This window comes from Mobula birostris, chromosome 12 (genome assembly GCF_030028105.1).
Source record: "Mobula birostris isolate sMobBir1 chromosome 12, sMobBir1.hap1, whole genome shotgun sequence".
Lineage (NCBI taxonomy): Eukaryota > Metazoa > Chordata > Chondrichthyes > Myliobatiformes > Myliobatidae > Mobula > Mobula birostris.
Genome location: NC_092381.1, coordinates 71,412,596 through 71,427,084, shown reverse-complemented (window position 1 = coordinate 71,427,084; position 14,489 = coordinate 71,412,596). Strand labels below are relative to the sequence as shown.

General features: G+C 41.6%; 2 protein-coding genes across 5 annotated transcripts in view; one reads left to right on the top strand and one right to left on the bottom strand.

The window, feature by feature from the left end:
• Window positions 1-9,655, top strand: part of tmem59 (transmembrane protein 59) — a 41,532-nt gene extending 31,877 nt beyond the window's left edge. The window contains exons 7-8 of the mRNA XM_072274083.1: window positions 4,838-4,955; window positions 8,827-9,655. Of these exons, the coding sequence (XP_072130184.1) occupies window positions 4,838-4,955; window positions 8,827-8,979 (271 nt within the window). The 3' untranslated portion in view covers window positions 8,980-9,655. The remainder of the gene's footprint in view (window positions 1-4,837; window positions 4,956-8,826) is intronic.
• A 1,075-nt stretch (window positions 9,656-10,730) lies between these two features.
• Window positions 10,731-14,489, bottom strand: part of lrrc42 (leucine rich repeat containing 42) — a 41,006-nt gene continuing 37,247 nt past the window's right edge. For all 4 annotated transcript variants that reach the window (XM_072274059.1, XM_072274060.1, XM_072274061.1 and 1 more), the window contains one exon: window positions 10,731-11,208. In XM_072274059.1, coding sequence (XP_072130160.1) covers window positions 10,958-11,208 — 251 coding nt within the window. In that variant the 3' untranslated portion in view covers window positions 10,731-10,957. The remainder of the gene's footprint in view (window positions 11,209-14,489) is intronic.

Sequence of the window (14,489 nt, the reverse complement as noted above, 5' to 3'; positions counted from 1 at the left end):
GAACATGCTGCCATTTGGTTTGCTCAATCAGGGGCCCAGTTCTCAGTGCAGAGATTTTCACAAGACGACATGAAATTGTCGCAGCGTTAGACAGCTCAACGGCTACTAGGGTAATGAGCGTTCCACAGCACCCTTCAGAAGTTGTCAGGTACAAGATTCTTAAAGCAACTCCTTCTAGAGACTTGCAAACTTTCCGAGTCTGAGCGTGCCCATTGGATCCTCTCACTGTCTAGCTTAGGCGACTCCAAGCCTTCGGAGTTGATGGACCACTTGTTGTCCCTCTTTGGTGGACATAAGCCATGTTTCATCTTCAGAGAGCTTTTCCTGCAACAACTACGAGGTGAGGTGCGGTCGGCTATGGCTGGCTCTCCCCTCAAAGACCTCTGGGCTCTAGTGAGAGAGGCAGACAAGGTGTTTTCCGTCACCAAGAGGGCCTGTGCGACCTTGTGGCTGGACGACTTCACCGCCTCACTGCCACCTGAACATGAGACAATCGCCGTGGCTCAACAACGGTCCCCTGCCCTGTGTTTCTATCACGCGAGGTTTGGGCTGAGAGCTAAGAAGTGCCGCCCACCCTATGGGTTCAAGGAGTTGGAAATCGGAATGACTGGCACCCGTTAGCTGCTGTGGACAGTTTGTTGTTCATTACAGACTCTGTTCCTGGGAGCCGTATCCTCTGTGACACGGGCGCTCAGGTGAGCGTCCTGCCCACATCTAAATTGGACATACAAACTGGAGAATATGGACCATCTTTCGAGGCTGTGAACTGCAGTGCCATCCGGACTTTTGGTAAGCGGCAGATGGTGTGCTTCGGCGGGCAGAAGTTATGCTGGAACTTTGTGTTGGCAGTGTCTACACCTCTGCTGGGGGCCGACTTCCTCTGCGACAACAGCCTTTTCGTTTCAACGCAGAGACTTTCTACTCCCTCTCCAGCACACGCAGTGCCACCAGCACTTCAGAGTTGTCCAGCACCCTTTCCGCTTCCGCTCCACCACCTTGCTGAGTTCTCAGACCTGACAGAGCCCACCTTCACCCCCACCACCGCTGAACATGGTGTGGAGCACCATATCCTCACCACCAGCCCGTCCACTTGCACCTGTGCCAGATGCCTCGACCCGGAGAAAGTAGCCATCGCCAAGGCTGAGTTTGATGCCGTGGAGCGCCTGGGCATTGTCAGGCATTCCGGCAGCCCTTGGGCTTCCCCTTTGTGTGTGAAAACCAGGGGGGGTGCGGGTGGGTGGCGTTCATGTGACAATTACTACCACCTCAACAACGCCACAACCTCTGACCGATACCCGATCCTGCATACCTAGGATTTCTCTGCCTACCTGGCAGAGAAAATTATTGTCTCAGAAGTGGATCTCATTCACAGTTATCACCAGATCCCTGTCTATCCGGCTGACATTCCTAAGACTGCTGTTATTACACCATTTGGTTTGTTTGAGTTCCTCCGAATGCCATTCAGGCTGAAGAACGCGGCCCAAACCTTTCAGTGCCTCATGGACAGTGTTCTCAGGGATTTGCCATTCCTGTTTATTTACCTAGATGACATTTTGGTAGCCAGCTCTTCTAGGGACGAACATCTCTTACACTTGAGAACCCTTTTTGAATGCTTTAGTCAGCATGGTCTTACCGTCAACCTGGCAAATTGCCAGTTTGGACTGTCCTTGGACACCGTGTCAATGCAGCAAGGACAGTTCCCCTGCTGGCTAAAGTTGAGGCCGTTAAGCGCTTCCCTTGGTCAGTCATCATTAAGGTCCTGCAGGAGTTTTTGGGCATGGTGAACTTCAATCACTGTTTTGTCCCCAAAGTGGCTCAGCTCATGCACCCACTCTACAGGGCTCTTAAGGGGCAAAGCGACCAAGCATGTTGTGAACTGGATGGAGGAAAGGTCTAGGGTGTTCCTGGACACTAAGCAGGCATTGTCTAATGCAACGCTGCTGGTGCACCCCCTCCCAAACACGTCTGACTGCATGGTCATCACGCTGCATCAGCAGTTGGTCAACGGCATTTGGCAGCTTCTCTCCTTTTTTCGGCATCAGCTGCGCCCCTGTGAGAGCAAGTACATCACGTTTGACTGTGAGCTTCTCGGCCTGTACTTGGCTGTGCAGCATTTCCATTTTCCCTAGAGGCCCATCCATTTACGGCTTTTGTGGATCATAAGACCCTAACATTCACTATGGCTAAGGTCTCTGAACCTTTGTTTGCTCGACAGCAGCGCCATCTTTCTTTTATTTCGGAGTTCACCACGGACATCCAGCAGGTCACGGAGAAGCACAACCTCGTGGCTGACTGCCTTTCCCAGTCCTTCATTTGGGTATGGACTACACTCAGATGGCAGCAGGCCAGGATTTGGACCCGAGCGTGCAGGTGCTGCGTTCGCAAGACACAGGGTTGAAATTGTTGGATGCTGCTTTCGGTGAGAGCGGCATTTCACTACTGTGTGGTGCGTCAATGGGGCAACCCAGGCCAGTTGTGCAAGCGAGCTCGTGGCAGCGTGTTTTCAATGTGGTCCATGGGCTTTCTCACCCGGGCCGGAGGGCATTGCAGAAACTGGTGACAGAAAAGTTTGTGTGGCATGGGCTTACGAAGAGCGCCAGGGGCTGGGCTAGTGCTCGTTTGGCATGTAAATGCCTGAAAGTGCATCGACACGCCAAGGCCCCTTTGGCAGTCTCTGAGCGGTGTTTCGACCATGTGAATGTGGATTTGGTTGTCCCGTTGCCCCCATCCTGCGGGTTTGCTCACCTCCTCACCATCGTTGGTAGGACCACACATTGGCCGAGGCAGTGCCACTGTTGACCATTTCAGCCGCGGAGGTGGTGCGAGCGTTTGTTGGCTCATCGTTCAGCGTCCCGTCAGATATCTCTTCTGACCGAGGGGTGCAGTTTATGTCCAACCTATGGTGTGCAATTGCTTGTGGTCTGGGGGTCAAACTGCACTGGACCATGGCTTATCACTGTCAGGCCAACGATCTGTGCGAGCGGTTCCACTGTTCAATGAAAGCCGCTCTTCATGTATGCCTCAGTGATGGTTGTTAGATGGGCAGACTGCCATGAGTCATGCTGGGCCTAAGAACAGCCCCTGGGCAGACCTTCAGTCCTCTCCTGCAGAGCTAGTTACCAGGCAACTCGTACAGGCGCCGGGAGTTTTTCCCAACATCTGCGGTCCCGTGGTCTTCGCAGCAGCGGTTGGCTTTTATGGACAGTGTCAAAACTTTCACTCTGGTGCCCATGATGCAGTAAAGCCTAAAGGAGGCAAAATATGTTTGTGCGTCATGATGGCCATTGGGGTCCCCTGCTGCTGCCTCATGATGGCCCGTTCCACGTGTTGGAAGCAGGGGATAAGTGTTTTACACTGGACTTTGGAGGTATCCAGGACGGTGTTTCTGTGGATCGTCTCAAGCCTGCCCATTTGGCCGTAGACTCTCCAGTGGAAGTGGCACAGTCCCTGCGGGTGGGCCAGCCTCCCATCTCCAGACCTTCCGACGTTGACTCTTCTTCCTATCCGGCACCTGCCCATGAAGGCAGGCGTAGGTTTGGCCGAGCTTTGTGGGCCCCTGCTCGTTTGACTTTGTCTGCTAGGGTGAATTCTGCGAGTGTGTGTGTGTGTAGGGACTCCTTAATTTCATCAGACAGAATTCACCCAGACTGTTAAAAAGGTTAAGTTTGCCGTGCACGTTTTGTGTTGTGTTGTATGTTATTATTTTTTGGGGGGGGGGGGGTTTATACAGTGTTGCCATTTGCTTTTGGGAATAAGGTGTACATTCAAAGTAATTACACTCGTGTTGATTTTTGTCAACAGTCCTACAGCAGCAACTAAGTACGATGAAAATGGGAAAATATATTGGTTTTAAAGATGCAGGTTGTCCCCACACTTCGGCAGGGTTCCGTTCCTGTGAACAGTTCACAGGTCAGTTATGCAGCTGGGAAGATCCCTGCAGCAGTCAGCAAATTTATACTATTTGCCTCTCTAACACTTGATCACGTCTAAGGGCTATGCATAAGCCGGATGTTCGCAACTATTTCCGCATTCCTTTGAAATTGTATGTGGTTTCTTCCAGTTACTTTGACTCTTGAAGTTGATAAGTTAACTACATTTAATCTGGCACTAATGCTGTACTAAGTCTTGCTTAATTTTGCTGGATTGGAGTTTTAAGAGTTAGAATTGAGGCTGGTACTTATTAAATATGGATCTACCGAGGTCCATTTAATTGGAAGAATGGTTCTAATTCCTTGTGATGTTAAATATTGAGGCTTATCTGTTAATGCACTTGATTTACTGGGATTGCTTTCTGTTTCTCTTTATGGGAAAGAAGTAGATGTTAAATTCTTCTATGAGGAGACTGCTGGTATTGCGCTTTTGAATCAGAACTAGTTGGCTAGGTGAGCAGCAAAAACTAGAATATGATGCCCTATGGGGATTGGGTGGGGTGGGCAGAAGTTTGTAAGCATAGAACTAATTACAACATTGTTGAAATGGAGTTTTTTGATTGTTGACTATGTTACGTGAACTTACTTTGCTTCAAAATTTGTAACAATTTTCTTCTAATAAGCAACAAGTTTTGATTCCATGTGGTATACAAACTTTTACACTCCCATTATGCAAAATCGGACACTGGGTTGTCGTCCAAAGGAAGGCAAGCAAGATCTGTTAAGGATGTTCTTGAAAAATCATTGGTTAAAAACTTGTGTAGATGCCTGCAGTTGGAATGGTGAATGGTGGAAGGATTAACTGAATGAAGAGCAGAAGAAACTTACAGTCCCATTTTCAGTAACCTATAGAAGTGCTAATGATTTGTAACATGCAGGATTACTGGACATTAAATGGTTTATTTCAGGAATGCAGGGATTCCTCGTTGGATCTTAACTACCACTCTGGTTCTTTCTGTGTTGGTGCTCCTATGGATCTGTTGTGCTACTGCTGCTACAGCTGTGGAGCAGCACATTCCAGCAGAGGTAAGACTAACTTTCTAATTCCACCATTTCACGAAAGTACTGTAGCTGCAAATTGAATGTGGTAAGCTAGAGGTTTACCATTTAAATTGTTTACAAACAACTAGCCAAGGTCTCAAAGTAGTATTTGGAGCCATGTATCTGTTGTTTGTTCATTGGCTTCACATAATGTACATCCATTTACTACCTTCTGTTTCCTTGTCTGTGAATTGTCAAACGTATGAAACATTTACTGCATACTGATTTTACCATCATTGATGCAAGAGTGTTGTAAAGTTGTAAACTTCCATGTTTTTAAAATATATGCATTTCTACAATTGTAAAAACTCAATACAGTATGCCATTCACTTGGTCATAATTACCTGGTCAAAATCCTGTTGTAACAGTTCTATGGGCACTGATTCCTTTTATCATATCTTTGAATTTTCAGTTCATACTGGATAGTGAAAGCCTCTAGGGGATTTATAATGGGCAATAGCATGGAATTATACTACAAACACACTGGAGAAAATTCAGGGCAGTTCATATCCATTTACATCACTTAGAATGGGCCTCTGCAACAAAAAGAAAATGCTAGAAACACTCAGCAGGTAAAACACCATGTGTACAAGAAGAATCTGGTAATGCTTTGGGTCCAGATTTTTGTCAGAATTGGGAAAGAAACAAATACATACTAATTTCAGTATGAGAGAAGGTGGGATTATCTCTGGGGGTAGTCCAAATGGCTTAATTTGCCAGTTATCAAATCTATATCCCTCTGTAGCCACCTATAACATCTTCACAATTCCATACTTATTTTTGTGTTATCACTAACTTTAGCAACTACACCTTTTGGTGTCTTCATCCAAGTTGTGTATATATAAATTAGAAAATTTTGAGGCTCCAGAACTGAATCCTATCCTACATCACACTTTCACCTTGCCAAAAAAAAAGCCAATTTATGCTTACCATTTCCTCCTAAGCTATGAGCTTTTATTTTCCACAGTAACCTTCAATGTGGCACATATATCATTTCCTTCTGGAAATATGTATACCCCATCTACTGGTTCCCCTTAATTCACAACATGTTATGGCATCGAAGAGCCCCATTTGGTAAAATATGGTCCTCTTATGAAATCACAACTTTGCTAGATTACTTTATGTGCCTGTGATAAGTTTTTATTAATAGTCTTACCATTTCCTCAATGACAGATGTTATACCAACTGACCTGTAGTTTTCTGTTTTGTCTCTATCTTATGAATAAATAATTTAAATTTGCTGTTTTCTAATTTAATGTACCCTTCCACAAAACTGGGAAACTATGGAAATTAAATCAATCCTTTTTTTTTAAGAACCCTGGATGAAGTCCATTGGGAACCAGAAATCTGTCAGCCCAAAACCTGTGTGTTAAGTGCCATGACAGTTTTCTGAATTCTTCCTTCCCAATGTCCTTGGGTACCTTTTACATATTATTGTATCCTCTTTAATGCAAAATACCTCCTCCGTTCAGCTGGTATCTCCTTTTCTATTATTAATTCACCTGACTCTATAATACCAACATTTACTTTAGCATTTAAAATATCTATAGAAGCCGTTACTATTTTTTATTTAATAGTCTCTTTCCTTTTTTTAAATCCTTGTTTTTTCATTTGTTACGTACCCCATAACTGGGTTGCCAAACCAGCAGAAATGGACCACTTAGTTGGAGTCTGGATTACTGGAACTAAGAAAGTTTTATTAAAGAAATAGGTAACACAGTACTCTAATCGTAAGGATATAAATGCAACAGGTTAGCAATGATAAAACACACATGTACACAGAACTAGGATAATAGGAATCAATCAAGCTCTATCGCAGTCTAGGGGTAAAATGATCAGTTTCAAGTGACGCAGAGTTCAGTTCGGCTGAGTACAGTTCGCAGTAATCGCTGTTGTGCTGTTGGAGAGAGCGAGAGAGGATGATATGCAAATTCTGATTCAAACAGACCTTTGTTCTTCGCAGTTAGCTTTCGGGTGAACCCTTTTATGTCTTCTGTGGTCACCGACTGTGACCCCTCCGTTCCGGATACGACCGTTCTTCCGCGGTGAACCCGGCACCCAGGCAAGGGCGGACACACACACTAGGTTCCCGCTGATCGTACCTTTTCACCCTGTGCGTCTATGGTCGGTTCCCCCGACCAGACCTCCAAACTCTCAACAACTTGTGGGGGCACACCACACTTCCAGGGTCTCATTATCTCGTGATCTCGTGGTGTGTCTTGCCTTAGCGAACCTGTTCTTTTTATCCCCCTGCTGGGGTATCGCCTGTCCATCAAACTTCAAACAGTTCAGGTTCAAAGCAACCAGTCTGTCAATACTCTTAATTGTGTTTCTTTTCCGTTACCTCTCTCTCCTCTCTCATTAACATTTTGAACGCTTCTCCATTGTCTCCCTTATCTCTCTCATCAGTATCAATCTTCTGATAACTTGGTTTTTCGTCACACATTGTCCAACTGTCCTGTCAGTTTGACTTTGTAGAATGATGTTTTTCTTTAAGTTTGATATGATCTTTTAGTTAACTGCAGATAGTGGGTCCTTTACTCAAAATTTTCTTTCTTGTTGAAATGTATCATGCTCTATGTTGTATCCCAAGAATTGATCCCTAAACTCAATTTGACAGTTCGTCTTTAGCTTGAGTCTAAAGTTAATATATGGTCATTACTTGCTAAGTGCTTTATTTCTTTATACACTTGTATACCTTAATGTTCAGCCCCACCCCCCCAAGAGTATCACCTTCAGTTTATAATTTTCTTTTTCTTTTCAAATCTTTTTATTATTATTGTATTACTCAAAAATAACGAGTACATTGAAGTAAGCAACACTTACAATGTCTCAAGGAAAAAAAAATTATTTTAAAGATTGAAAAATGTTGGTGATAATAAAAAACCCTACTAAGCAGAAAAAGTGGGGAAGAAATACCCCATTAGGTATATAACCCCAGAGCCATGCGTCATACAAAAAGCTAAAGATAAACATCAAACCGCCAGCAAGAAAAAAATATATACCAAAAATTTACAATTGGATTGTGGAGGAAATCTGTCAATTAACTCAAATGATAATAACGAGCAAATGAACCCCATCTTTTCTCAAAATCAAATAAAGGTTCAAAGGTTCAACTTCTAATTTTCTCCAAACTAAGACATAGCATAATAGAAAAGGAGATACCGGCTGAACAGAGGAGGTATTTTGCATTAAAGAGGATACAATAATATGTAAAAGAGTTTATAATGTGATACACTGAAAATACAACTTGGCAGTTTCATTGAATACAATCATAATGCAGTAGCTGAAGTTTGTCCTGTAGCTTGGATAAACACACATTGAGGGGGAATGTTGAATTCAGCACAGAATTGAATGCCTTAACAATAAATTTGGAAGGATTTTTTTTATTTCTATCTTCCTAATTTGTTCTGAAGATTTTATATTGAGGTTTTGTGTATCAACAGTGGTGGCCTTACTTTAAAATACAATTAAAACATTGTTCTTTAACGCATAAGATTTGATTGTTTTGTAAATAATGTACTGGGTCACGTGTACTCTGCTATTTAATTGCTCAGCCAGTTTGACAAAGCCGCTGGATGCCAGTATCATTTTGAACTGACAGTGACCAAATATTGCAACATTAACACAAAATGTTTGCAACATCCAATATTGTTAAAAGAAATTTTGATCTTCAGTACTGCAAGTGGATTGTAGTTTATATCAACAATTGACAAATCATTCCACGGCACTTTATTAAGGAGGAACTTACAAATATTCCTCATGACCACTCTTGTTTTATTCACTAGAAGAAAATTTTAAATATGAAGGTCTGCAAGGAGAGTGACAGTTCTAAACATTTGTGTGGCTTTTACAGAAACTGAGCATATATGGAGACATGGAATTTATGAATGAATTGAAGCTAACTTCATATCCATCTTCATCACTGATTGTTATCAAATCCAAGGATGAAAAGGAAGTGGTTGGACCTTTGCCTACTAAAGTTAACCTAGACCAGTCAACAATTTAATTAATCAGGATTAAACTTGGAATCCCCTTATGTTCTGGAATTTGAAATGGTGGTCTTTGCCAAATGTCTGCTTGAGGTGAATTTTCAAACTTAAGATATCACATTCCTAGATATAAATAATTCAACTTGATCTTGGGTATGGACTGTTTTATGAAAGTTATGAGCTATAAAACAGTTGTTTGTTGCACAACAATTTCTGAGAATGTCCGATCTTATTAGCAGCTGAACTTCTCAATCACACTGGTGTACAGATTAAGTGTATTTGCTTGTAATGTTTAATATGATGCATTTCCTATTCAACTGTTGAAATGGACATTGATTAAAACTTCAGTTAAATTTATAACTTAATGTATTGATCTCCCTCTGCATCATGACTTTTCATGCTTTTGGCAAGAGATGCTCACATTTGCATCATGTAAATACTGAGTCACAATCTTCAACAGTTTAACTTAACAGTAACTCATTGATAAATCTGTAACTTTTATTTTGCAGCTTGGCAGAGAGTTCATTTAGTGCATTTTTCTCAAGCTAATTTTTGCTGAGTTACTGTGAAATTTTTACTTTATTGTAATCAAACTTAAGCTTTTGTAGTTTTTCATCCAAAAGTACTATCTTCATGGGTTTTGTGGACAAGATTTTCTTCAGCTCAGAAATAAATATCGGTTTGTACACCCTTTTCTGGTTATCGTATTTCCTCTTCTTTGCAGTAGTCAATGAATACTTTAACCTACGCTGGAGAAGAAGCTAAATTCTAATTTGTGTGATGGAGAGTGGAATTGCCATCAAATGATAATATTGGAAAATGAATAAACTACCTTTTATAAAGGTAGCACAAAAACTGCAATGACATTAAAACAAGTTTTCTATAGCTAATATTCTTAAGGTAAACTTTAAAGGCAAATGAAATTTCATGCACTGATATGAAATTATTTAAGGCCAGGACAGACTCCTAATTTGCTAATACTCAAAGGACACTTTGGTTAGCCAGGTCATCCTTTGGAGGTTTGCCTTCAATAAATATAACAGGATGGGATGGAGATGGGCTCAGAGGGTTTCTGAAAAATGTCAAGTCTTCAGCTATTTACAGAACTGTGAAAATTCAGTTCTTGAGATTTCTATAAACAGAAACAGATTTCCTTGCTCAGGAACCCAAAGATTTTCTACAGAAAGTAGGTATCAGAAGATAAAATCACCATGCAATGAACTAAATACTTAATCATCAACCAGTACTATGCTATATTGGGAAACACTTAATTTGCCTTATGAGAATAGGTTGAGTAAACTCTGCCTTTTCTCCTTGAAACAACAGGATGAGGGGTGACCTGATAGAGGTGTACAAGATAATGAGGGGCATTGATTGTGTGGATAGTCAGAGGCTTTTTCCCGGGGCTGAAATGGCTAGCATGAGAGGGCATAGTTTTAAGGTGCTTGGATGTAGGTACAGAGGAGATGTCAGGGGTAAGTTTTTTACACAGAGTGGTGAGTGTGTGGAATGGGCTGCCAGCAGTGGCGATGGAGGCAGAAACGATGGGGTCTTTTAAGTGGCTCCTGGATAGGTACATGGAGCTTAGAAAAATAGAGGGCTATGGATAAGCCTAGGTAATTCTAAAGTAAGGACATGTTCGGCATAGCTTTATGGTAAAAGGGCCTGTGTTGTGCTGTAGGTTTTCTATGTTTCTACCTCCCTTATTTTTCAGATAATGACAAATAGAGGAACTCTCAAAATAAATCAAACACTGACGACATCTAACTTGCAGTACCTAAAAAAAGCTTTATTTCATTATCCATACAATTCAAATAAATTTAACTCAATGATGAGAAATAATATGTTCAGAAACAGCGTAAACTGCTAGTTCAGTCAGGTGACTGGCAAGTGCTGAAAAGTTTTAAAACACTTATCTGGGCTTTGCTAATGAAGGAATCTTCCAAAATCCTTAATCTTTTAGAAGTTTGCTCTGTACAAGTTTCAGTTTCCTCTTCAGTAACAGTTCAGTAAATCCCAGTCATCCAAGGTCAGCTCAGCATGTTTGCATTTCACAGGAGAGGAACAATCAATCTCATAAGTTCGGTCGGGTCCTCTCTTACGGGGTCCAATTGTGGAACACGTAGCTGTCTCTCCAGAGAGATCCTGATTAGGTTTTCTGTGAAACTGCATTTTGAAGGAGTCCTTGATTTGCACTGTATTTGAAAACCCATCAGTGCCTAAACTGATGAATTTATTCATCCCGTCTTTTTTTAAAAAAGAGAGAATTTAATTATAAATATTGTAAAGCAAAGAGAATTGCAAGTTATTTTATAAAACAAGTGAACTAATTGGTCAGATAGAATAGCACTCCAGCAGATGCTGTTTGAGAATTAGTTGCAATCAGAGCAACTGCCACTGTTGCAAGACCATTCACAAATCAGCCTGCTGACATTGACATTTACTGCTTAAGCCCACACATTTCACATGATTTCCTCCCCACCCTGAGTTTGTTTGTTTGTTTACTGAGATACAGTGCAGAATAGGCCCTCTGAGCCACACTAAGATTTAATCCTAGCCTAATCATGGAACAGTTTACAATGACCAATTAACCTACCAACTGGTACATCTGTAGGAGGAAACCCACACGGTAAGTATAAACACTTTACAGGCAGTGGCAGAAATTGAATCTGGGTAGCCTGTACTATAAAGTGTTGTGCTAACCGCCTTGCTACCTTACCGCCTCTCTAGAAGCTTTAGGGCAGGTGTGGTGAACCTTTTTGACAGCATATGTCTAAATTGGCAATAATCTTCTAAAACAAATTATCCCATGTGCCATGGTGATTTTGAGCAGAAATAATCACTTATTAGTGAATTTGCAACAGTAATTATAGACTTTAAGGAAATCCTGTTGCTTATTTTTGTTTTACTGTTAAAAGTATAATAAAGGAAAAATTTTAAATGGGTTGTCAAAAAGCATTAATATTAATCTTATAAAAAGACAATTGAAAAATAAATATTCATGGGGGCACTAAACCTTTACTGTTACTATCACTGAAAATCTAGAATTCACTGAGAAACGACAGAAGAAAAAAATATAAGCAGAGCAAAACCAATGTAAATTGACCAAACCTTTTACTATCCAAATACTGATATGTACACGAAGTCTATGAGGATTTCAAAATGTATCATTCAACATCACATGCTCTCACAACTGTAACTGGCACCAAGACAGCATGAGACATTTTTAAAAAAATGTTTCATTCTGAGTAAAGAATCATTATGTATCATTTTTTATTAGGGGTGGTGTTTTAAAACGGGACTCTCTTCATGCGATGTTGCGACAATATTTTTTTTCACATGCCATCTTAGACCTGCATGCCACAGGTTTGCCACCCCCGTACTAGGATAATTTTCCCAAGGTTGGGGGAGACAAGAACTAGAGATCATAGGTTAATGGTGAAAGGAAATATTTAAGGGGAACTTCTTCACTCAAGAGGGTGGTGCAAGAGTAAGCTAGGAAGCATCTACAAAGACTTATAACTTCAAGGAAAAAGTAAATACATTCCATTGGCCAATTAGTAATACTGGAAGATGGCGCCAGCAAAAAAACGTGACCAAGACCTCTAGACAGTTCATGAAACCATGTCTCCTTTCTTTTTCCAATGTGGTTCTGCTGCTTTTGGAGCCTGTGATCTACATTTTGGTGGTGTGTTATCGAGCCTATTGAGTGATCTGGTGCTTTGCTGTCTTCCATGATATTTGGTGAGGCTTCGAATGAAGTGTGTGGTCTTGAAGCCAAGAAGCCTGGAGGCTGGGGGGGGGGGGTGATAAGCCCATGATCAACTCCATTTATTGCCGACTCGTAGCTGTCGGTGGGGAAGGTGAATCTCAGGGTTGTATACTGCATACAGACTTTGAATCTTCAGTTAAAGATGACTGACCAACACAAGACCTTTCACTGCCAATAATTATATCCACATGAAAGAGATGTTAAGTTCATACACCACCCCCACACCCAGGTTTGGAGTCATGTGCCAGCACTATTTATTGGTAATTGAATAAGGAGACTGTCATATTTATTGACTCTCACTCCCAGTAAATACTACCAAACGATGTGCCAATTGCTCTAATAAAAACAGAAAAATGGAAACGAGATCAGTAAACAAGGTAGAAGTGAGAATATTAATGAGTTAGGATGATGTACAGTGGCATGCAAAGGTTTGGGCACCCCAGTCAAAATTTCTGTTACTGTGAATAGCTAAGCAAGTAAAAGATGAACTGATTTCCAAAAGGCATAAAGTTAAAGATAACACATTTCTTTAATATTTTAAGAAAACTTTTTTTTATTTCCATCTTTTACAGTTTCAATATAACAAAAAAGGAAAAGGTCCCAAAATGAAAGTTTGGGCACCCTGCATGGCAGTACTTAGTAACACCCCCTTTGGCAAGTATCACAGCTGTGGATGCTTTTTGTAGCCAGCTTTCAATTCTTGTTTGGGGGATTTTCACCCATTTTTCCTTGCAAAAGGCTTCTAGTTCTGTGAGATTCTTGGGCCGTCTTGCATGCACTGCTCTTTTGAGGTCTATCCACAGATTCGCGATGATGTTCAGGTCGGGGGACTGTGAGGGCCATGGCAAAACCTTCTGCTTGCACCTCTTGAGGTAGTCCATTGTGGATTTTGAGGTGTGTTTAGGATCATTATCCTGTTATAGAAGCCATCCACTTTTCATCTTTGGCTTTTTTTTTTACAGACGGTGTGATGTTTGCTTCCAGAATTTGCTGGTATTTAATTGAATTCAATCTTCCCTCTACCAGTAAATGTTCCCCATGCCACTGGCTTCAACACAAGCCCAAAGCATGATTGATCCACCCCCCCACTTAACAGTTGGAGAGGGGTTCTTTTCATGAAATTCTGCACCCTTTTTTCTCCAGACATACCCTTTGCTCATTGCGGCCACAAAGTTCTATTTTAACTTCATCAGCCCACAGGATTTGTTTCCAAAATGCATCAGGCTTGTTTAGATGTTCCTTTGAACCTTTTGAATAGAACCTTTTTTAAGCACAGGGGTGAATCAATCATGCTTTAGGCTGGTGTTGCAGCCAGTGGCACGGGGAACATTTACTGGTAGAGGGAAGAATGAATTCAATTAAATACCTGCAAATTCTGGAAACAAACATCACACCGTCTGTAAAAAAGCTGAAGGTGAAAAGAGGATGGTTTCTACAACAGGATGATGATCCTAAACACACTTCAAAATCCACAATGGACTACTTCAAGAGGCACGAGCTGAAGGTTTTACCATGGCCCTCACAGTCCCCCTGACCGTCATCGAGAATCTGTGGATAGACCTCAAAAGAGCAGTGCATGCATTTCAGCCCAAGAATCTCACAGAACTAGAAGCCTTTTGCAAGGAAGAATGGGTGAAAATCCCCCCAAACAAGAATTGAAAGACACTTAGCTGGCTACAAAAAGCATTTACAAGCTGTGATACTTGCCAAAGGGGGTGTTACTAAGTACTGCCATGTAGGGTGCCCAAACTTTTG